Here is a 23,011-nt window from a genome sequence, read left to right on the forward strand (position 1 = left end):
TGATGGTTTGAGTTTTCTAGAAACCTTATTTATTAAGCTGTGTATTTTTCTGAAAGTGGATTGTTTTTATAAAGAAAAGCTTTTACAATAATTTTTTTTAGCTTTTTCAATAGGGTTGATAATTTCTCCCAATAGACATGCTTTCATTATATATTTTTTATTTTGTCCAGTAATGTCTTATGTGTTTCATTGTTTCAATGTTCATTGATTAGTTTTGATAACCAGGTAGGTCCATAAAAGTATCACTTGTTTAATTATATATTATTGTTCTATAAACATTCATCTGTTTATTTTGTATCATGCAACCTTCGTGCACTTTTCATACGTGAGATATCGCATTTCAAATCACACATATATTTTTCAGATAACATCATTTTATGAGCGTTTATTTATCCAGATGAAGATTAAGTGGTATCAGGCCGATCCGTAGTCAATTTTTCTTAAGATTGGTACCTTTATCTTTTGAAAAAAATTCCAAAATTTGCAGTAAATAACAATTCAAATTTTTTATCAATTCAGTGGATGTCAAAAAGTGTGTCAAAATCTAGCTAAAAGCATAACACGCACTGCACACAGAGCTTTTTAATAGAGTGCTCATTTCAATAGGAAAACAATGGTTGTTCTCTTGGGAGAAGTGCCTTCTAGAGGTAGTTGGTTATCTATTATTTTTACATCGTTGCTTTCACAGAATTCAACTGCTGTTAACACAAGTTTCCAGAGCCCTGAGGTGAAGCAACTCATGTAAGTCCCTTTTTGTTTTATTTTCATTTTTCGTGAAGTTTATTTTAGCTTTGTTACCTTGAACTTGACAGTAAAGGGCTTAAATTTTAAATTTTTCTCAGATATACAGTTTTTTACGCGATTACAATAATAGCTGTATGTGACTGAAGTAAATTTCGCAATTATTATTTCAAAACTAATTGACAGCTCTAAAATACTAAAATTGTATTGTAATTGTATTGTAGGATAAAGAAACGCTTGGGTAGTTTTTCATTCTATTACATTAATTTCTTCCATCATTCCAGGACATTTAACGACCCAAGCCAACGTGCAATAATCGAGGTTCCAGGTGATGGCCACTGTCTTCTCTATACATGGGAAATTTGCTTGCGCTTCACTGAAGATACTGAAACGATTAAACTTATTACTTACACTTATTTTGAACTAAAAGGCTTGCTTTTGAAGCAATTCAAATCAAATGAGGAGTTGTACAAACAGTTTTTATGTTATGACGAAGTAAACGTCGACCTTGAAGAAGAGATAAGGAAGTATCTTTATGAAAAAATGTTTGCTAAGTAGCGGACGAGCTGCTATTTGATGCCTTGACGAATGCAACAAAAGTCAAGGTCTATATGTGGGAAAGAGAAGCTGATGGATCGTTTTCTAACACTGGTGAATACCAGTAAACAAATTATTCAATTCGATTATTCACGTTCACAAATGAAGCAACCAGTTATGAAAACAGTAGACTGTAAATATACAACTTAGATTCCCAGGCTAGGGATACGTTAAAATGTATTCGTTTTTTCTTGAACAGCTATTTCGTTATCTTCAATTTTCATTAAGTTTTGGGAATGTTACTACTCTTCACTAATATTTTAATCAACTTATTTAGAAATGGCGAATGTTTTATCGTCGACTCATGGTATGTCATTACAGCAGACTCGACGAATGTCAGCAATGAGTAAGATTATTGATTATCATTATTTTCATTCATAAAATTTTATTTCACATGTCTATTTCACTTGACCTCAACAAAATAATTATGAATTTTTTAATGAGCCATTCCCAATTTCACAGTACTAGAGCGCTGATACTAACAAATGCATGCATGGCTTAATCTTTGAGATAGGTATATGACTATACTGGCAGGATCAACCAGTAAAACGGTCCGAAATTCAATATTCATTATAAACACTTTAATTTCTCTACTTTAGGTCCCTTTGAAGTCAGGAATTCAACAGAAAAGTCTCGGAATGAAAAAAGTCAACTTACTCATTCCGTATTTTGATTTCGTTAGAATTTATTTATTTGGGTAATTAAAGTGCCTCAAAAAGTATATGTAATACTTTAATCCCTGAATATATTTAAATGGTCTTGGGTCTACTTTTTTAAGTAAATATAATGCTCCTTCAATCTTGCAAGTTCAATAATCAGGAACTTTCCTACTGATGGTCAGTCCTACGTGGCCAAATTGATTTGTTGTTTTACAGATCAAGAAAAGCCAAAATGAGAAAGCAAATGATAAAACAAACATGAAAAAATAAATTCCTCAAGAACTAGAGTCGGGAGGAAAATAATCAAGGCCAAGCGATTCGTTATCATGACTCAGCAACGGGAGCCGTAAAACAACTAATCAAATTGGTCTTGCCTGTAAAGTGTAGCTTTTCATTCAATCAACTGTCACATGAATATTTTTATTTTTCCATTTCATTAAGAATCATGATTCAGACCTGTTTGGAACTACACTGGATAGTATAGATGACGAATCACTGCTGGGACACGTTGGAGGTATGTGTGCAATTTGAATAGACCGAATTGATATATTTCTGAATAGAAAGTGTAAATGTAAAATCATCTATTTTCGTGTATTGTAACTGATTCAGTATGTCTGTTAGAAATCTCTCCGGTGGAAGTAGGTCTGTAAGTTGTACTGTAATGTCACAGAAACGTTCAATAAAAGCAATCCCTTCAAAATGTTTCTCTTAAAAGTCGTTAATAATATTGCCTATATCAAATTTGACTTATTATATTTTCTCTTCGGATCTTTGTTTAGAAATTGATGATGTTTTGGCTGTATTCGAGGTAAAATTGTGCTTTAATTTATTTACTCCGTATATTAATTTGTTGAACGCTCGGATTGTTTCAAATTTTTCTTAGGTCCAGCCTTAGTTATGTTCCTGTGAAAATGTTCAATAATAACAAGAACGTTCTTTTTTACTTTTTAGACTTCTGCTTTGCGTCCTGATGTTATTGATTTGTAAGATATTTTACATATTTATTATCTAAAGATTATCTGACATTCAAACATCCAACACCCTGTCGTTCCATGAAATTCAGCCGCTAACTGACCAGCGCAACTGTGCACATTGTATAGATCACTCTTCCTACTTGAACCCCATTGAAAATGTCGAAGAATCCACCCATACTCTACTAAAAGTAATATCAGAGAAAAAATAGTGAGAATCAAGAATATTTTCGTCAACCACTTATTCTGTTGTACAGAATATTTTTTTCGAATACTAGATGCTCCACACCCACTACAGTACAGACTCTTCTTTCTCAATTGGAATTTCTCATATTTTGACAAACCTGATGTTTTATAGGAGAGACGAGGCAAGCTGTGAAGATGACGACGACATTGACAAATCAAACCCCGAGACAATTAGTATTACTCGACAGAAATGTACTGGTAAGAATAAATAGGGTAAAAGGGTGACAAAAACCAGTTTGCTGAATCCGATTCTCCTAATTTTTATGATGGCGATGGCTTCATCTACGGGTTTGGTCGCTACCTAGCGTAGATTCCTGCGCTGTGATTGGCTTAGAAATTTTGTAATGACTTTCGGGAATTCTCCATATCAAGTCAAAAGACAAAGAATGTTTCAGAAATAAAAACGCAAACACTTTTTCAACAAAAAAGGTTAAGTTTATATTTGTGTCAATTAATAGCGTGACGAGACACGACTGCACACCCCACAGGTGTAATCTGGCTCGAAAGAGCCATCACAAAAATAATTTTGATTTCTAGTAACTCATTCAACAAAATGCTTCATTAACCTTTCACCGGAAGATAGTAAGTGCGATATTTGATTCAGGTAAAAGGGGGTGATGATGCTTAGGATCCTACTCTTAGAATCATACTCTATACTCAGGGAAATAATATTATATATGAAAGCGTTGCCGCGCTAAAGGCAAATGGCACGATATTTCTTAAAACAGGTTTTGTCGGTAGGACTGGGTTATTTTTCCCTGAATCCTAAAACAATGGAAACACTTAAAAAGGTTTTACATTAAAATGATAGTATATAAGCTAGTTGAAAGGAATTTTAATTTGATTGATTCACAAAATTTGAAAGAATAGACAAAATTAAACGATTACCACATCGATAAGGATTAAAACTTAGATTTCCAACTGTAAACGAGAAACCTGGAAATGAAAACCCGTTTGCTCAGGTTTGCATCCAAATAGTCTGCACTTTAATATAATCCCAGACACTTCCAGGCAGTGTGTTCAGAAAACAAGTGTGATAGACTCTCTACTTTTCGCTGATAAACAGTATTACATCTTAGCTGAGAGTTCAGAGTTCAGCAGGAATATTTTATCTGGGAATCTCTGTATTTTGATCGTAATTCGATTGCAATTCTTGAAAAATTACGTGGATCATAAGGGTTGATTCCATTGATAGCAAACGGGGATAGCAATTACAGTAAATATTAATAGACCGATTCCTAGTGACGTCAATTTCGTCAACGATTAGCCATTCTTCTGAAAAATAGTATGAAGAATATAGGGTGATTACACCTTTCTCTACAAAGGTTGTAAATTATTCCTATTTGGACCTGCGCTTAGTAGTTTGTTTGTTTTTGTTTAGTCTTCGTTTTATTCGCTTAGAACAGATCATCGATTTATTATAGAGAACTATAATAAATCAATGAACAGATTAAAGCACACTTAAAGCGAATGGTCTTTGTGTCTATGTGGTGTCGCTAATTTAGATAATTGGTAATTTTTCAGTTCGTTTCACTATTTAGCCTTCGAACGAGTTGTTAATGAACCTGAGAGAAATATTGTCATGGTTAAAACAGGAGCAATCGAGGTCAAAGACGTCAACTTAAAAGCCCTCGCCAAGGGGAAACTTAAGGACATCATCATACATGGCTTCATTTTGCATTTACTGAGCATCCATGTAAGTTTTTTTATCTTAAGTCTGTTCTTAAAATTATATTGAAATGATTTTGACGCCTTGCTCTGAGAAGAGACAAGATTTCAGGGCACTCTACGTGTCCACCAAAGCAAAGGTCATTACATCTGACGGAGACACTGATATTTTTGACATTCATGCTGGAGTTCTACAAGGTGACACCTTAGCTCCCTTTCTTTTTATCATTGTTTTAGATTATGTTTTAAGAATTTCTGTTGACTTATCTAATGACAAGGGAATCAAAATTAAAGTTCCCCTGCGCAAGCGTAACCGCGGCCTTTTTCTGACCGATCTTGACTTTGCTGACGATCTTGCCTTAGTTTCTGAGAGTATTCAAAATCTTGAAAGTCTTCTTCACTCACTTGAAACTTCGGCCAGTCAAGTCGGTCTTTATTGCAATGCTGGAAAAACTGAATTTATCAGCTCCTCTGGAAATGTTCTCCCTTTAACTTCAAAGAATGGTGTCAATATCAAACTTGTGAAGGATTTCAAATATCTTGGCTCTCATATTAACAGCTCTGAAAACGATTTTAAAATTAGGAAAGGTCTAGCTTGGAAAGCTTGCAATAAGTTAAACAAGATATGGCACTCTAATTTGTCTAACGCTCTTAAACTTCAAACTTTTAGAAGTCTTGTCGAGCCCATTCTTCTATATGGCTCGGAGACTTGGACCATGACAAAAACCATGCTGAAGAGCCTTGATGGCTGCTATACAAATCTTTTGAAAAGAGTCCAGAATCTTGATTGGCGCAACCACCCAACCCTTCAAGAGATATATCATGGACTCCCAAGAATTTCCTCTGTCCTGACTAGCAGGATGCTCTCTTTCTCAGGTCACTGTTTCCGTGCGAAAAACGAAATGGTGTCTGAGATCTTATTTTGGTGTCCTGCGGGCCCTAGGCGCTCGAGAAAGCGCACTTTTCTTGATATTTTGAAACGAGAAACAGGGCTAGAGATTGAGGAACTGGGCACTGCAATGGCTGATCGAGAGCTGTGGAGGGATGGTTATTGTTTGTTTCCGACCTAGGTCCATTCGGACCTAGGTCGAAGGATGATGATGATGATGATGACAAGATTTATCAAAAAGGAATACCTCACCGAAAAAATAATTTCGAGCGCATCATTTTAAAGGCTTACAATCTTTAGCCTACTTAGCGGCTAACTTAGAGAAGTTTTTGAAGTTTCAGAAAAGCATAAATCAAGGATATTTAGTCCAGTAAATAAAATCTTCATTTTTTTCTTCTTCACTTTTCATCTTCATTTACGAAGTTTTTAAACGAATTTTAAGCCTTAAAATAATGCACTCAAGGAGATAATCAAATAATGCTTAATTTAATGTTGTCAGTACCACCATAAGCTCCAAATTCATGATCCAGTATACATGAAACCTTTCATATACAAAGGGCGAAAGTAATGTTGGTTTAATCGATTGCACAGTGTTGGGTCAAGCTATTTCGACTTTTCCATCCACTAATAAATTGCCTGATGGCGTCAAGGTACGTTTGACTCTTGAAAATAATTCATCATCCAAGGCAACTTTTAGCCGAAGAGGTATAGAGTAGTCCAGTAGCTAATCTGGAATTTATAAATTCAGTGTAGTATTTTAATAAAGGAGATGTATCAGATTCCCTTTAATCTTCTCATGAAGGTAATAAAGATAGATGGAGAGTCTATGCCTTTTGTTCTATTCTGATTTATCATCGGAAGCAAACAGCTGTTTGGTTGCTTTGGGAATAAGATGATTAATTTTGGGTATACTCGTGGGAATATTTAAGATGAATGAAAAGACATTACATTTTTAACAAGTATATTGAAATATAATAGCCTTGTCATGAAAAATTGAAAAAAACTTTACATAATAAGCACAATACTCCAAACTTCTAGGGGAAGCTGCCCATAAAGCCATCGATAGATTTAAAAAAGAATTACGTGTTACGATTAGGAACCTTGTATCGATCATTTTGTCAGAGTATGAAAACCGCTTAGACGCGAAGATTTTAAGATAAGAAACTTTCAATGATAATGTGATGCAACTCTTAATGTCAACCAAATACCAGCCCAAATATGTGCCCTTATGAAATTAATATACTCTTTTAGTCTTACATCAGTTGAAACTATTTCGAATCGCATTTTAGCAAGGATTTTCAGCAAAATTAAGTTTTTCAAAATCAACCAAACAGTCTCTTTCTGTTCTTATAAAGTTATAAATTGATGTTTTTTGCTTCCAATGATGGTACATCAAAGAAAAGCCGCTTTGAATAGATTTATAAAAGATTTCGGCGACCATTTTGGTCATTACCGAGACGTTTTCTCTCCATCTGTATTTTTATTACCTTCATGATCTTCTCAATGAATTTTGAACCCCTTCCTCGTCATCTTCCTTTATAGGGAATGTGTCAAAAGAATGCAAAAGACATATTCCAATAAGTAATTTTCATCAAAAATTTCAGGCTGTTCTTCGTGAAAATGAAACTGTCTTTGGGATCTACAACACAACGATCATGGGAATCTATTGGTAAGAATGAAATTTTTATATTCTATGGTGATGAAATGCTTGAGGTGTAAAATGCTAAAAATTTGTTTCCAATAAAAAAATTTCGATTTTCGATTTTTGATAATGAAATGTGCAATCCTAACGTACCACCCATCGAACCAGTTATCCCGATATCTCCGTTTGAAGCCATCTCATCTGATTACTTCAAGCTGCATGGTCATTGGTACCTCGTGATTGTCGACCGATTCAGCAACTGGCCACACATCACGAAAGTCGAACACAACCCAACCACAATCGGTTCCAAAGGATTAATTCGAGCCCTCAAACGCTTCTTCGCAACTTTCGGTGTCCCTCAGGAATTAAGTAGTGATGGAGGACCAGAATTCACCGCTAATGAAACAGAAGATTTCCTTAAACGCTGGGGTGTTCATCACAGATTATCGTCAGCATACAATCCTCGTTCAAACGGTCGAGCCGAAGTTGCAGTCAAAGCAATGAAGAGGCTCCTTCGAGACAACATCGCACCCAACGGCAACATTGACACAGAATCATTCACTCGTGCCATCCTTCAATTCAGAAACACGCCTGACCCGTCAACTGGTACATCTCCCGCTGAAGTGATATTCGGGCGACCACTCCGTGATGTGCTTCCTGTCAAACCGCCAACCCAACTTCGTACCCATGATTCAGTCAAACCATCATGGAAACACCTTTGGAGATTGAGAGAGGAGGAACTATTGAATCGGTCAGCCAAGCAAATGGATACCCTCACCGAAAGAACTCGGCCACTGGATCCACTTCACATTGGGGATACCTGCAGAATCCAAAACCAAACCGGTCGGTACCCTCGTCAATGGCACAAGCTTGGCATGATCGTAGAAGTTGGAGACAATGATCAATACATTATTCGTGTACTTGGATCCAATCAAGTCACACTCCGCAACCGAAAACACCTCAAGAAAGTGAACTCGCACCCTACATTTCAACATCCAATACCATTAGTAGTTCACCCACTTGACGAATCCAATCAAACTCCTACGCCAACTGCTCAACCAACTTTTGTCAACCCAGAACCCACCATCAACCATTCTGACGCCCAGGGGGACTCAAACCAACAGTCCACCAACGACACGTCAGAAACAGTGGTAAGGGTATGTGGTAAGGGTATGAACAGTACACCCATTGCAGGTGAACCAAATTCAACAAATCAGGTTCAGCCTGGGGACACTACAACGAACGAACAGATTCAAGAACGTCCGAAACGTGACAGAAAACCCCCTCAGTGGCACAAAGACTACGTTTTCAAATAATGAACCTCGTGACCTCGGCTGGGGGGGGGATGTTCAGTGATGATATCTATACTTTATGTTAACCTTGTATATATTACTATATTTTGTTCTTCCTTTGTTCTTTCAGTTAAAACATTTTATTGATTCAAAATTAATGAAATCGCACCACCCCTTTTTTATCTGAGATAGTACAACTTACCTATGGTATACTTTAATTAAGTTGTAGTTTGTGGACCAAAATTATTTTCAAAATGTCTAGATGTATAGTTTCTTCTTCAAAATTATCAAGTTATCGTCAAGCTAACTAAAATATGTCTCAAAAGTATGTGAACATCTTAGTTTTATGATTTCTCAGCACCTATTCATGCTATATTAGAAAATTATACACCGTTGGAAAGATATTTTCAAAAAGACTAATCTAAAGAAAATTTTTTTTTGAAAAATTGAAAGATGAAAAACATTTCTGTAACAACTCGAACATCCATTATCCACGATTATTCTTCATTGTTCAAAAAAATATCAGATATCTTTTAAAGTTCTTACCGGTGCCTCCTTTGGCAAGGGAGGTCGAAGTCAAAAAAATATCTCTTAGATCGATCCATCTATCAGTTTGAAATTCCAGCTCATACCAAATGGTATGGGTATTATAACTCCCCTTTAAAATACACTGTCATGTATGATTTAAATCTTCTAGATAAGATACTAAGGTGATTATTTTTAAACAATCACTTTAAGGTTGAATGTGAAAACTGCATGCCAAAAAGATGGTTCCATCTCTTATGTCTTGGATCGGACGAATCATCCAAGGATATGTCCTTCGATTGTGATAAGGTGATTTATGTCATTTAAAATTTGAAGCTCTACCTAGATGTTTGTGAACCTCGAGCTCGAATCGGGAAATTTTTCGCGTCGTGCAATAATTGAGTTAAACCAGAAACATCACACTAGCGTAGATTAAAGGGCGGAAAATTTGTGTAGCAGATTTTTATGATGACATTTATGAATAGATAATTACCACCGTTATACAAATCAAAAAGAAATCGTGCTATTTTTATTGTGTTTTTTAATCGATTCTCTCCTAGATGTATCTCTCCTACCCTAACACAGATTAATTTTTTAATCTGCCGTGAACCTAACCTCGCTTTATAGATATTGTTAGGTTCCCGGCAGATTGATTTTTGAATCTGCCGTGAGCCTAACATCATCTATATAGATATTGTTGCGTTCCCGGCATATTGATTGCTACATTCACGACATGCTTAAGTTCCCGGCAGATTGATATTTGAATGTGCCGTGAACCTAACCTCGCCTATATAGACATGGTTAAGTCCACGGCAGTTCGGCAACATTTTTTTAAAAAGTTAGGAATTTTTCCAAGGAATTTTCAAACCTGCCGTGAACGTAACCACGTCTATATAAGCGAGGTTAGGTTCCCGGCAGGTTAAAAATAACCTGAACACCGATTAAAAAACACAAATTTTCAAAAAGTAGGCCCAGAACCCGGTTCGACACCTAAAGTCCGAAATGCCGTGCAAGAAAATGACTGAGAAAACAAACATACAATACATAAAACATGCAAAAAAAAGATGGCGGATGACACAGACAAGATGATGGATCAAACCCAAACCTAAACTTTAACTTTAACTTCAATAGCAGAATAGATCGCAAGGAGTGAGACTTCTTCATTTTTCGTAATTCTTTGGAAGTATCTCAAAAGCAAAAATGCACAGCATGATCTAAATCTACCAAAAGGAAAGAAGCAACTCAATGTGAGAAAAAGTAAAAATAAACACAAATAAAAGTGACTCAATATGAAGGGTTGGTGTAATTTAAGATGCACGGTCTAACGATTTACGATGCACGATTCGCGAACTGTGCATAAAATATTTACTTTATTTTTATTTATTCTTTATTTAAAGTTGGGTAAAAACCTGCTAGAGAATACAAAAGTAAATTCTAAGTCCAACTGTCGTAAAAATATTATATAAAAGCTATTAAAATAAAATCCTAAGAAAAAGAAAACGAAAAACTATTTACAATTTTTGCATGTGCATTTGGAAAGTATATCGCTTTCGTTTAGAGCTTTAAGAAAAGTGTTAAGATCATCGTTTGATTTAACGGAAGATGGTAGTTTATTCCAAGAAGATACAGCTCTAAAGTCAAACGTATTGACTCCAAAAGCACTGTTATATTTTTTATATGATGGCAAGATTAGAGTATGACCGGAACGAAGTGTATAACGAGATTGCAAGGTTGTGAATATACCATGCATAATACGCGGCCCAAGGCCATGCGTAGATTTAAAAACTTCAGTTATGAGGAGTTTAAGATTTCGTGCATGAATATCTACAGAGTTGCAATCAGTTAATAAGGTACCATAGTTCGAGATTGATTTATTTTTCAGAGCACAAAGTGCTCTGTGATGGCCTTTCTCAATCAGGCTATTTCCCCCCTTTCCACAGAACATCCAAACAAGTGGGCAATAATTAAAGGGTGAAAGAATATAAGAGTTAACGAGAAGTTTTGCTTTGTCTTCCGATAAGAAATTTCTTACCCTTCTTAATGCCCGGAGTTTTTGGTTTGATTTTTTACATAACTCGGTGATATGAGGAATGAATGACAGTCTGCTGTCAATTTTTATGGCCAAAAGCTTAACAACATCAACACTTTTGATGTTATTTTTTTCTATCGGAAGAGAAAGATTTGTGTTGAAGGTGCCGGGATATATTAGTTGAAATTTTGAGGGGTTTGCAACCATTGAGTTATGCTTAAACCAATCAAGAACTATGCGTAGTTGACGCAAAAGTTTTAGATTGACATCGTCTATGCTGGGGCCAGACGATGATAAAGTATTATCATCTGCAAAATTTGATATCTCTTTTATAATATAAAATAAGTCATTAATAAAAATATTAAATAACAACTAGCCGGCAGAAGCATCCAACGAGCGATTTATAAGAATATCTGCTGTATTTTGCCAGATGGGAGATTTTAGTTCAAATTGTACAGCAGGTCCAATTTTCTAGGGTCATGATTTCCTACAAACTATCTGCTTGACACTTCTAGCTGAAGAGATTTTGTCACTGAACAGCAGATAGAATTTTCTAGCTGATGACGTCGTTGTTGTACAGCAGATAAAAATTTCTAGATGATGACGTCGTTGTTGTACAGCAGATAAAAATTTCTAGCTGATGACGTCATTGTTGTACAACAGATAAAAATTTCTAGCTGATGACGTCATTGTTGTACAGCAGATAAAAATTTCTAGCTGATGACGTCATCGTATACAACAGATAGGAATTTCTTGTTGATGACGTCATCGTTATTATTTACACAGTAGAGAGGAATTTCTCTCCTAAATCAGGCAAGTTTCTCCAGGGTTTTAGGAGGGGGGGGGGGCGAATACTCGATCAAAAAATACCCGAGAAAATACCTAAATTTTGTATTACACCATACCGTAAACGTTTTTTATAACACCAAACTTTAAAGAGCATAAGGCTTGGATGGCCAAAAATGTTAAGAACAAGTTAAGGATTTTAAGGCTTTCTATAAAAATACAGTTTCTTAAATAAATGGACTAATATATTCACAAAATGGTGAAAATAAGAACATGTTAAGAACATTTTCAGGCTTAAAACTCAAATAGTCGAGAACACCGACCTGAAGGCTTCAGAAATCGCCTTTAACCACTTGGCCACGCCATTTTAAAAATCATTTTGCTATTTTATTTATCTGGATATGGATCACTGTGATCAAGATAGAGCGAAATTGTGCGTTATATGATTAAATGTTCTTATATTATAAATTCAAATGATCTCTTCGGAAACAAGGCCCAATTTTCCGGTTCTAGCAGCGAGTCTACTTCTGGTTGAACTTTACTTTGTCACTATACTTCCAGAAAGACAGGAAAAAGACCGTTCATAGGGGCTCGAAGTTATATTGTCCATGGGTATCGAAAAAATCCTGAAAAACTACTATGTCCATGGGGTGAACTTGTCCAGGGAGGTGGGGTGAAACATTGAAATGTCCGGGGGTAGATAATTAAAAAAAATAATGTATTTGGTAGAGCCATATAACGAATCTTTTCGGGAAGAGCCTATTTATTATTCCTTCAAGTTCTCGTTAATTATTTATAAGAATGCGTATTCTAGTCGAACAGAAATTCGAAAACGGACTCCCCATACCTTTTCAAGCCAATGATTCAAATTTGGGTTTTGAAAAGTTCAACTTCGATTTAACTTCCCGATTGAGCTAGAATTCTGAAAAACAGCCCCCGAAAAACGAGAGCTTACGGACAAAATTCCATCTTTCGAAAAATAATCCAATAAAAGCGTCTGAATATGTCGTATTCAAGTTGGGGCTAGGCGGAAAGTGGATTTGACACAAACAAAGGAAATAGTAATAGTACAAAAAAAAAACTCTATTTCGTAGCAGTAAAAAAACATTTACTGTTTACAGCAATAATATAAAAATATTTAAAAATAATAACTTTGTAAAATTAGCGAGTTGTTGGGATGTCACGTATCACCATTAGGTCTGGTTTATTTCAAAGTCGAAAATCAAGGCTTGGATAAAAGAAAACGATAAAAGCACACGAAAATTCGGAAAAAACAAACCTCAAAAGAAAACGAATTCCAAAAGAATTTACAGATTTACAGAAGACCTAGATTTCTTCGATTAGCTACAAGGAAAAGACAAGACGCTTACTTATCTTTAGAGAACAAATTTATGTGAACGAAAAGGAGAAACTGGTGTTGGAAGTGAAAAAAGTGCTAACAAGAAAATAAGTAAAATATGTACAAAAGTTAATAGGTTACTTCTTTCTTGTTAGCACGATGTATATCTCGTCACCTTCGTCGATTTCTAATACCAGCTTCTCCTCGCCGTTCACTAGCATCCGGTCTCGCCTTTCCCTTGTTGCAGCCGACACCACCAGGTCTTGGAATGTTGTCGGCATACGCAACGAAACAATCGTTTTCGGAGGAATTCGCTTTCTTTTTAAGTTTGTCTTCTCCAGGCTATCATGAGCTTTCACCAACACATCGGCTACCGAGCTGGTGTCATTTCGAACTTTGAGCCGGAAGGTTTTGATTGTGGCTGAAAAAAAGAAAAAATAAAAGCAATTAATTTGAAATTACGTTAATGTCCGGCTTAAGAAATCAACTCAGTGAAATTTAAGCATTCTATCGATACAAAAATAGTCCAGTTCTTACAATTTCAGAAAAATTATTTCTCTAAAAAATCGTAAGGGAGAAAATCAGCGCCAAGATGATTACAAAACTGAATTTGAAAAGAAATATTACCTTCAGCGATAGTTGATGTGCTGTTGTTGTTACCCATCTTGATCTCTGAATGAAATGGCTGGAAATGATTTGCTCATTTGCTCATCGACCTTTTATACATGCAACATTGAGCTAAAAAGAAAAATGCAACATTATTTGAAAGAACAATGAAGAAAATTTAACGTGACACTTGGTTTTGTGATTGACAGCTACTGAAAGCTTTCGAACGTGTTTTTTTTGTGCTCTTGCTTTAAAGCCAGCAGTTGAAAATTCGAACGTTCGGTAGTGTATTTTGACATAGCGGATGAATGAAGATATAAGAAAATAAATGTACACGTGACACTCATTTTTGAGAATATAGTAAACGTGACTTTCAAAAACGTTTTGGTCAAAAAGTTGGTATCTAGGAATATAGCACGTGACGAAGGCTCGAAAGTTCAATCCTAGCCAGTATTTAATTTTGACATAGTGGATAAATGAAAAATAGAAAAAATGCGTACGTGTCTCATAGTGAGTCTTTTCAGCGAGATTTTAAGAAAGTAATTAAAAAAGTGAAAAACTGTAAAAAAAACTTTTTGGACGCACGTAATTTTTTTTGGGACCCACGGACTACCCACGTAAATTTTTTCGGGACTCACGTGGGCACGAAGGCACGAGGGCACGGGACGCACGTAATTAATCACACTCTAAGTTTTTCCACTGGACATCTTTCCGTCATTCAGTCAGGTCTGCGCAGCCGGCATGACTGCTTTAGTCTCCTTTACCTACCCCCACCTTAAGCCTCCTTAGCTTACTTTTCGGAAAGTAGATCCAAAAATCGAAATTACAAAAAAAAAGAAAAAAAACACTCCCAGATATTCACCCAAGGAATAAGTGTGCAAATTTTCAGCCAAATCAAACCATTTTTGATGTCTCCAGCCTGCCCAAAACTTTAGGCTCAGTTTGGCGAAAAAAGTCGTGAGCACGTTCCTAAATACTCAAAAATTTCATGTTTTTTTATACTAAATTTTATGCGTTTTCTAAAATCCGACCACGTATTTCTCAAATGACCTTAAAGCAAATCCATGCAAGAATAAAAAAATCATTTTCTCTGAAAATCACTGATGTTTCAGAAGCAGCCGACGGAGAAATCTTTAGAAATATGTGTTCTTATCTTCTAGGAGACCAAATGTTATGACCTTTCAAATTTCTATACAAATTATGTGTTCTAAAATCTAGGAAAAACGGTTTGTCAAGATAAATTTGTAAGATATTTGTTTTTCTCCATGAAAGATGTAGACTAGTAAACTAGTCGGTTATTACTTATAATAAAACTGTCAATGAAATAATGTAAACACTAATTAAATATTCAGCGAGCGTGAGAGAAAAGGAAAATAACCGACTAGAAGCTTCTTCCAACGCCTTTTTTCTTCACCTAAAATTGTAAGGAGAGACCTACAGATTTCTGTATGTCTGACCCGTGCGGGATTGCATTTGTTTTTCTTTCTGTTTATTGCATTTTTGAAAATGCTCATTTATTTATATGTTCCCATGTTTAATGTTACTATGAAATATCATTTAGTCAAAAAAGTTGGATGGATTCTCAAAAACCTAAAAAAGAATGTAAAATTAAACAACGTTTTTTGAGGGAAGAAGCTTCTAGTCGTTGAAATTCAGAAAAGACACGCAACCTAAACCTCTTCGATTCTTTTGATTTGGAGCTTGAATTTTTTGTATATGGGTCTGTTTTCAACGACTAGTTTACTAGTCTATGAAAGATGTGTTCTGAAAATTTCTAGGGTTACTAGGCAACAAGATTAAATCAATTCTCTCTTGATTAACCCCCTGTCTCGTCAGAACACATCTTTATTTCTAGTTAAAGTTCGAGGAAGTTCTGATCAGAACAGATGAAAATTTCTAGCTAAAATATGCTCTCAGAAACACATCGAAAAAAGGTCGCCTCGCCAGCTGCTTTCGATGTTTGTATTTAAATTTTCCGATACGCCATAACGGAAGCTAAAATTGCAAAGGTTTTCAACCACCATTTATATTTCAGGTGCATCTCGAAAGGGGGGGCACCTAAGATTTAAGGGGTCTCTCTGAACCTTGCACTAAACATCTCGAATACTAATATATTAAAATCGGAAGACAAACACTTACCAGGCTTTGGATGCGAAGATGAATAACTGACAATTGGATCTAAAAAAGAAAAAAGAGAGCAGCAGACGGCAAGCAAAACAAATGGCGCTTTAGAGATTGTATTATTTGATTTGAAAAAGACTTTCAGAAGCAGCTTTAAGAAATTAAATTAAAGGTTTGATCAACATCGTAATAATCTGTCAAAGAATAAGGCAAAATAATTTTTGAAAATTTTCTAAAGCAGTGGATAACGGGTTTAGATATGCAGCCTCCAATAAAATGCTTAGCTCTGTCTAACCTAAACAAAACTTTGTCTCCCAAAACTTATTCATCTGCTTGTTTTAAAAGCATCCTTGAGTAGTGTAGACTTTGTGATACATAATGTTGGATTGAATTATTTAGCATATTGAGAAAAAATGAACATTGAATAAAATTATTTTGCAAAAAGATAGTTAATCTGAATGCTCATGTATCCAAATTTTTCGCGTGTATTAATTTTCGCGATTCACTCAAGATATATGTGAAGAAAAAGGGTTAAAACAAGTAGTATCAAAAAAATAATTCTCTTTAATTTTCGAAAATTTCGCAATTTTTAACCTATTTTGAATTTTTCGTGATTTTGAAAAATTTAAACAAGACAAAATTTCGTGAAATTTTGGCTAAAAACTCGAGAAACTAAAATATAAACACTTAAGATAGCTTTGCTTTTGACACACCTGTGCAAACAATAAAACCTAAGCCTGAGATAAGCTGTAAGAAACAGGAATTTAGCATCAAACGAGTTGAAATTAAAAAGTTTCAGTGATAACTTAAAATTGAATCTGAATCCAAATTTAACAAATTTTTTCCTCTAAGTTAAAGAGTAGGGTGAAACGGTGCCCCACAACCCGCACCGTTCGTCTATCGCTACCAACTTAACCTAACAGAAGGTGAATCAATAGCGACTGTTACAAATAACCCCATACAGACTACGCACTTTACTGTAATAAAAAAAGGCCATGGAGTCTAGTGAGACGTTTTGAAAGAAAAAAACTTACATTTGGGGCTTTTATTAAAAGATTCTTGGAATAAATTACATTTGAAATATTCAGATATTGAAAAGACCAGTTAGGTTAAGTGTTTGATAGTCCGGCCAAAATGAACCACCCTACTCTGGGACTAGTACCGAAGATGGGATATCCTCTTTTCGGTGAGGATATCCGACTCTGATAAAAAAACTCACACACCCTAAAGAATTTGGTTGCTCATATAAAATTGAACTGTGTGAGAAAAAAACTCAGAGCCACGTTATGCCATCCTAAAATCAAATACTTAGTAAAAGTATACTTATTAAAATGTTATGTATTTTTTGCTGGGCAAGCGACCGAATTCACATAAATGCAAAAACGGCGATCATCATTATCGCTTATACCAATTAGCAAAAAATTAAAAAAAAAAACAGAAAACAATTTTGCTTTTTCCGAACTTTAAAACAATTTTATGATAGTGATTAAGATCGATTTAATATCCGACATGTGTTCTGCTCAGCAAGCGACCGAATTCACAAAAATGCAAAAACGGCGAGTATCATTATCGCTTATACTATTCAGCGAAAAAACAACAAAGCGAGAAATTTTGCTACTCTGGGTTTACTGTAGTAAAAAAACAAGCCATAATATGCCAGTCTCGTGTTTCTTCATTCGTTCTTCAGCCTTCTCGTGTTCACATGGTCTTTACAGGTCATTTGATCAACTGTTTGGCAAATCTTCTGCTTCAATAATTCATTCGTCGGTCGGTCGGTCGGTCGGTCGGTTGCCTTCTTTCACATCTGAAGATGGTCTTCACTTCAGTGGTCAACATTAAATTCTTGTGATGTGTTAGATAACAGTTTTCTTCCACAGTAAACAAAGAGTGGCAAATTTTGCTTCTCATGTCAAATATTCATGTCATTTGAACTTTTAATTTCTTTCAACACTTAATATTTTGAAGTTTTGCAGAAGTTTGTTTATTTGAGTTAATGGTACTAGTCCCCTTAGACGAGACCAATTTTTTTGTTATACAGGCCAATCTATGAAAAAAGGTTTATTCATGCTAAAAACAATACAAAAAAGAAAGTAGATTTCATAAAAACAAATCAAAATAAGACCACGAAGTTACAGAAAAGTTAAAAAGTTGACAGTGGGCAACACTGTATTATAGAACAAAGGATCAATAAAAATTTTTGTATTCGTTCAATATTTACGGTTGTTTTGGCCTGTAAATCAACAAATAAAATTGGTCTCTATAAACTAGAACAAAGCTTGAGAGCCTATCTACAGAAAAAAGTCTAAATAAAAAATCAACGAAATATAACTTTAAAACTAAATATAACTGTAAAACTAAATACAACTATGACTAAATTTAAACCGAAAATTCAACAAGAATTTGATTAAACTAAACAAAACTGAAGAGTAGCTAAATAGCAAAATCAATTTCCAACGCTATATACAAAAAAATAAGACATCAATTAACAAAGCTTAATCTATACAAAGAGCAAAACTGCTGCTAAAAATAACAAAACGATCAAAACGTTGCATCGTTGCCAGAATGCTGCAATACATGGAACAATGCCTGGGTAGTTTTTAAATGTTGATAGTAATGTGCGATAGAATGGAATGCTAAAGATCATTGAAATTAAGGATATCATTTTCTTGTTATGAAAAATGGAGGCCATAAGGTTTCGATATCAGAAATATCCACAATTTCTCTTTCAGGGAAGGGAGTCAAATTATCTTTCGCAATACAATCCAAGAGGTGTTTTCTCATGACATCCTGATCATATAAAATTGACTCTGGAGATCTTCCATTAACTATGTCAACAGCATACGCTATACAGTAAAGGCCACAGTCTTCGCCTCCAGTTTGTAAAAAAACCCTTTTTTTACAAACCTTTAATCTTCCATCCTCTTGGCAATTACTATAGCACGAGAACAACTGATCTTTGAGGTTTTCTGATGGTTTTTGATTGAGACTATCATACAAAAAAACATCGTTTCCCATAGAGGTTGATAGCACCCAATGTTTACAGCCATTATGATGTATTTGTACACTTGTACAGTTGTTGTCTACTGGCACGGGACTCAGCATTGATTTTCTTTTGGAATTTAAAGGATCTTGCAAGCCCCTAATACTGGGATATTGTACCTTAATCATTTCATTGACTTTTTGCATGACAACATCATTTAGCCACTGACCACTTGAAACTTTTTCTAATGAGACTTTAAAAATTTCTTTGTCAGTTGTAAAACTTTTTTCTTCCCGGTCCACCATGATAAGATCTACATCGATCACCAATTTTTTCTGGTCCTCAGTCCTAACAAAAGAAAACGCTTCCAGTTTTGCTTTTGAAGTTTCACCCACAGATAGAACTCTCTTTTTCTTTATTTCTGGAATGTGGGAAGAAGGACTGGATTTTCTCTTCATTGGATTTCCTGGCTTTTTAGTTCTTTTTAGAGCATTCTTTATGTCAGAGGGCATTTTAGACTGTCGCTTTTGGGGGGCCTTTGCTTTGACTGAAGGAGATTCTGCATTCAAAGCAAATTTCATAAAGGACTCATCACATGCAAAAACCTTTTCAGATGCAAATCCCTTTCTCTTTGAAAAATGGATAGGCCGATCAAACAAGATTGGCTCAGCCAGACGGGATCACTTTGTTCTTCTCCTTTGAACTTCACAAGATATAAGTATTCTTCAGTTTTGGGATCTAGTTTTTTATCAATAACATCATTAACTTCATGAAAACCTAGTGGAGGCAAGCTGTTAGAAAGCTGCTTGGCACACTTAAGATCCTCAGACAACAGATCTGAATCTTCAGCTGCTTCTAAAACACTCAATGATTTGTCTATCACACTGTATTCACCATCTTCATTGCATGACATTTTCAACTCACCCTTGATATTCAAAACTTTAATCCAATTACTCACAACGATCTTCTTGGAAGTATGTACAAATTCTTTTCCTCAGACAGCTTTTGAAGAGGGATAAGCTGACATGTTACGCTCTCATCTAAATTTGACGCACTTTTAACAGACTTGCCATTGTTGTTCAAAGCAGCAACCTTACAAACGGCAACCTTTCCAGAAACTTTAGCTACCACAAATCTGAAAGCAAAAACATTGTGCTGTTTGTCCACCTCATGTCTATCAGGCAAAAATTTTGCAGCAATGTGTCTCCTTGATCTCTCTCGTGAAACATATTCTCTTGGGACAAGAAGTTTCAATGCCTGTGCTAAATGTATTTCCTTTTTTTCCCCATTCACAATTCTAGAGAGAAGCCATCTACGTTTATCTGAAATTAAATTTCTGCACCCTTTATTTCAACATCATCAGACTCCAGTGGTCCAGGATATCATCAGAAATAAGATTTTTCCCAACTTTCTCAACATTCCTCTCTTTTTCACAATTTTCACCTTTATCCAAGTTTTTAGGTTTCTCAACCTGTTTCACCTTCCTGGCCGCTTTCCACATTTGCCTTTTTCAGAATCAAAAGTTTTACTAATATCCCTGGGGTTAAAATAATTGGTCACAAGATTTCTTCCTTCACAGCACTATTAGAGACAGAAAGTTCAGCAGACTTGACCTTTAATTTCTCTAACGCATATTCTTCACTTATAGTTCCAGAAATACGTTTTTCGTCTGGGACACTGTTTTTGAAGTTGGTTAAGATTAAAAAACCACCATTCTTTTCCAAAAACTCCATTCCTTCAGGACAGTACACTTTCTGAATAGGATTTTCCCTTCTCTACTCCAACTTTATATGCTTCCTTGAGTTGATTCCTAAAATCACAGAAGGTCTCGGGTATTCATAGTCTGAGGCCTCAGCAATTCTCAGCTTGTGTGATGACCTTCGCCTATTTGTACTCTTTTTTTTTTGCACCTGCAGCTGTCATATTGTCCTCTGCAGTATGGTTAGATTGCACTTTGGATATCTTTTCCATTATCCCCGCAAGTGTTGGCTGTGTATCCAAAGACTGAATCTGGTTTGTTTTGCCTGAATCTCACTTATTATTCTTTCGGTCGTCTTGGTCCACAATTGGAAAGAGAAAGCATAGAAGTGCAAGGTCCTTAAAATGAGCATACATGGCTAACATATGGCAGTGCCAGCAGCAAAAAGAATCTCTGCTGTTTTTGCACAACCATAGGTAAGGAATCTACACGTTTAGAAGGATCTTTTGCTGCATTTTTCACTGCATTTAAGCGCTTGCCTTTGAATTTTCAAAAATTGCTTCCAAATTCGAAAAACATAATCCCTTCGCTGAGGCTTTCTTGAGTGGATACTGAGTTGCACTCAGGATGGAGGAAGGTTTAAAAGCGCTACACACCCTCGATGTAAAGGCATGTTCCTGAAGACCCTGAACTGTTCATGGAGAACTCTGCAACACCCGTGGTGAAAACTTTCAAAGCTGCATCACAATTGTTGATCAAGGAACCGGGCAAAAAAGCAAGTCATTGTTGAAAGGAACAGAGATAAAAGTTGCCACATTCCTCAAGAGTGACTTTAAATCCTGAAGGATTGATTGGAGGCAATGTACGAATTAGTTTGGCAAGGAAAAGATCTAGATCAAGGGTTTTCATACTTCAAACACTTGAGAAAAAGCCGAGGTTATGATCAATCGAAGTAGGCAATGGATGGAAGAGGGCCAAAATATGGAGCTGCAATTGACTTTCCCCTGCACCAAGAGTCAAATATTTCACACCAGTGGCGAGTGCCTGGCTTTGGGGTGTCTCAATGTAACAGCAGCTGCCAGTTGGAATCCGGCAGAATCTGACGAGTGTCCGATCAAATTGATCGGATCTTTTCGCATTGCTCCAGATGGCGTAAGAAAGCAATTAGACCTGACAACATCCCATATTTTAAGCAGATGACATGAGCGATACCAAGATTAGGTGTAGGCCATACCATATAAATCAAAGGCTTTGATTTGACTCCTGTTGCAGCAATCAAGTTATGAATCCCAGTGCTTTTTGCAAGTCTGTCTTCTTGGATAGCCTTGTCAACATAGCCTTGAGAGCACTAAATTCATCTACAAAATCTTTCCCCTCATCGAGAATTTCATCTAACAACTTTCTTGATTCCTTCCATTCATTCATAATATGGTTTCCAGCATTCACCAATGATTTCTATTTTTCCATCCTTATCAACAACTCCAGAAACATCCTGAGAGTTCTAGCTTCATCCGTGGCATCAACACCGGGTAACCTTGGTAAAGGGTCACACCTCTTTCAAAAACCTCTGTTTCATTCCAAGCTCTATTTTAGTTTGTTTGCCATGCTCCTTTGCACAAGTTTTACCAGGAAGGCCAAACAGATCTTTAAGTAAACTGTATTTGTCAGGCCCAAGAGAGTATGGTAGTAGGAGGCTACATCCTTGATTATAGGCTTGAATTTGGTGGTTCACTCCACTTCTCAATTTCCCCAACAAATTTTTATATGATATCTTTCTTAATAGCAAGGGTATTATCTCTTTGCTTTCTATTAGAAGAACAGGTCAAGGACAAGCTTTCTCACTTCATCTTTTTGACAGCTCTCCAAAAGTGTTTTTGCCATTGGCTTTTGCTCAATATTTGCTTCTGTATGCAACGTTTAGATTTGGTCAGGGCTCATTTTTTTGTATAGTTTCTTGATAGTGCTGTTCTTTTTCTGTTTTCGTTGCATAATCCTCTCGCATTCCTTTTTACCCACACGAGACTCAGTTTTTGAATAAGATGCTGTTTTGTCACGATAAGATTTCAAATTATTCAAAGCTCTTCTCTGGCCGAAACAGTTTTTACAGGTGAATGGATGAGAACCAATCGTGGAGGCAATACCTAAAGGGAGGATCAAGTGATTTATTCCACCAGAAATGGTAAGTTGTTCCTTGTATTAAAACCTTTTGCTTGTTTGATGG

The 23,011-nt window shown here is 35.7% G+C and overlaps 3 protein-coding genes across 4 annotated transcripts; 2 read left to right on the forward strand and 1 right to left on the reverse strand.

The window, feature by feature from the left end:
• The first annotated feature begins 1,976 nt into the window (after positions 1–1,976).
• LOC136821222 (uncharacterized) lies at positions 1,977–3,819 on the forward strand. The gene is made up of 6 exons (XM_067077455.1): positions 1,977–2,015; positions 2,439–2,511; positions 2,777–2,805; positions 2,949–2,980; positions 3,327–3,412; positions 3,752–3,819. Exons 1-6 carry the CDS (start codon positions 1,977–1,979, stop codon positions 3,811–3,813), a joined length of 321 nt encoding a protein of 106 aa, XP_066933556.1. The 3' UTR covers positions 3,814–3,819.
• A 3,728-nt stretch (positions 3,820–7,547) lies between these two features.
• On the forward strand, positions 7,548–8,729 carry LOC136821223 (uncharacterized). Its single transcript, XM_067077456.1, has one exon. It carries the CDS (start codon positions 7,548–7,550, stop codon positions 8,727–8,729), a length of 1,182 nt encoding a protein of 393 aa, XP_066933557.1.
• Positions 8,730–13,151: 4,422 nt separating this feature from the next.
• Positions 13,152–19,740, reverse strand: LOC136821175 (uncharacterized). Of its 2 annotated transcripts, none has more exons than XM_067077407.1 (3): positions 16,130–19,740; positions 14,012–14,122; positions 13,152–13,805 (listed from the first exon to the last, which is right to left on the reverse strand). In XM_067077407.1, exons 2-3 carry the CDS (start codon positions 14,046–14,048, stop codon positions 13,522–13,524), a joined length of 321 nt encoding a protein of 106 aa, XP_066933508.1. In that variant the 5' UTR covers positions 14,049–14,122; positions 16,130–19,740; the 3' UTR covers positions 13,152–13,521. The 2 variants fall into 2 exon arrangements, with proteins under 2 accessions (XP_066933508.1, XP_066933509.1); XM_067077408.1 differs by lacking the exon at positions 16,130–19,740 and adding an exon at positions 15,425–15,661.
• Between the last annotated feature and the right edge of the window lie 3,271 nt (positions 19,741–23,011).

Source organism: Clytia hemisphaerica, unplaced genomic scaffold (genome assembly GCF_902728285.1).
Source record: "Clytia hemisphaerica strain Z4C2 unplaced genomic scaffold, Clytia hemisphaerica genome assembly, whole genome shotgun sequence".
Taxonomy (NCBI): Eukaryota; Metazoa; Cnidaria; class Hydrozoa; order Leptothecata; family Clytiidae; genus Clytia; species Clytia hemisphaerica.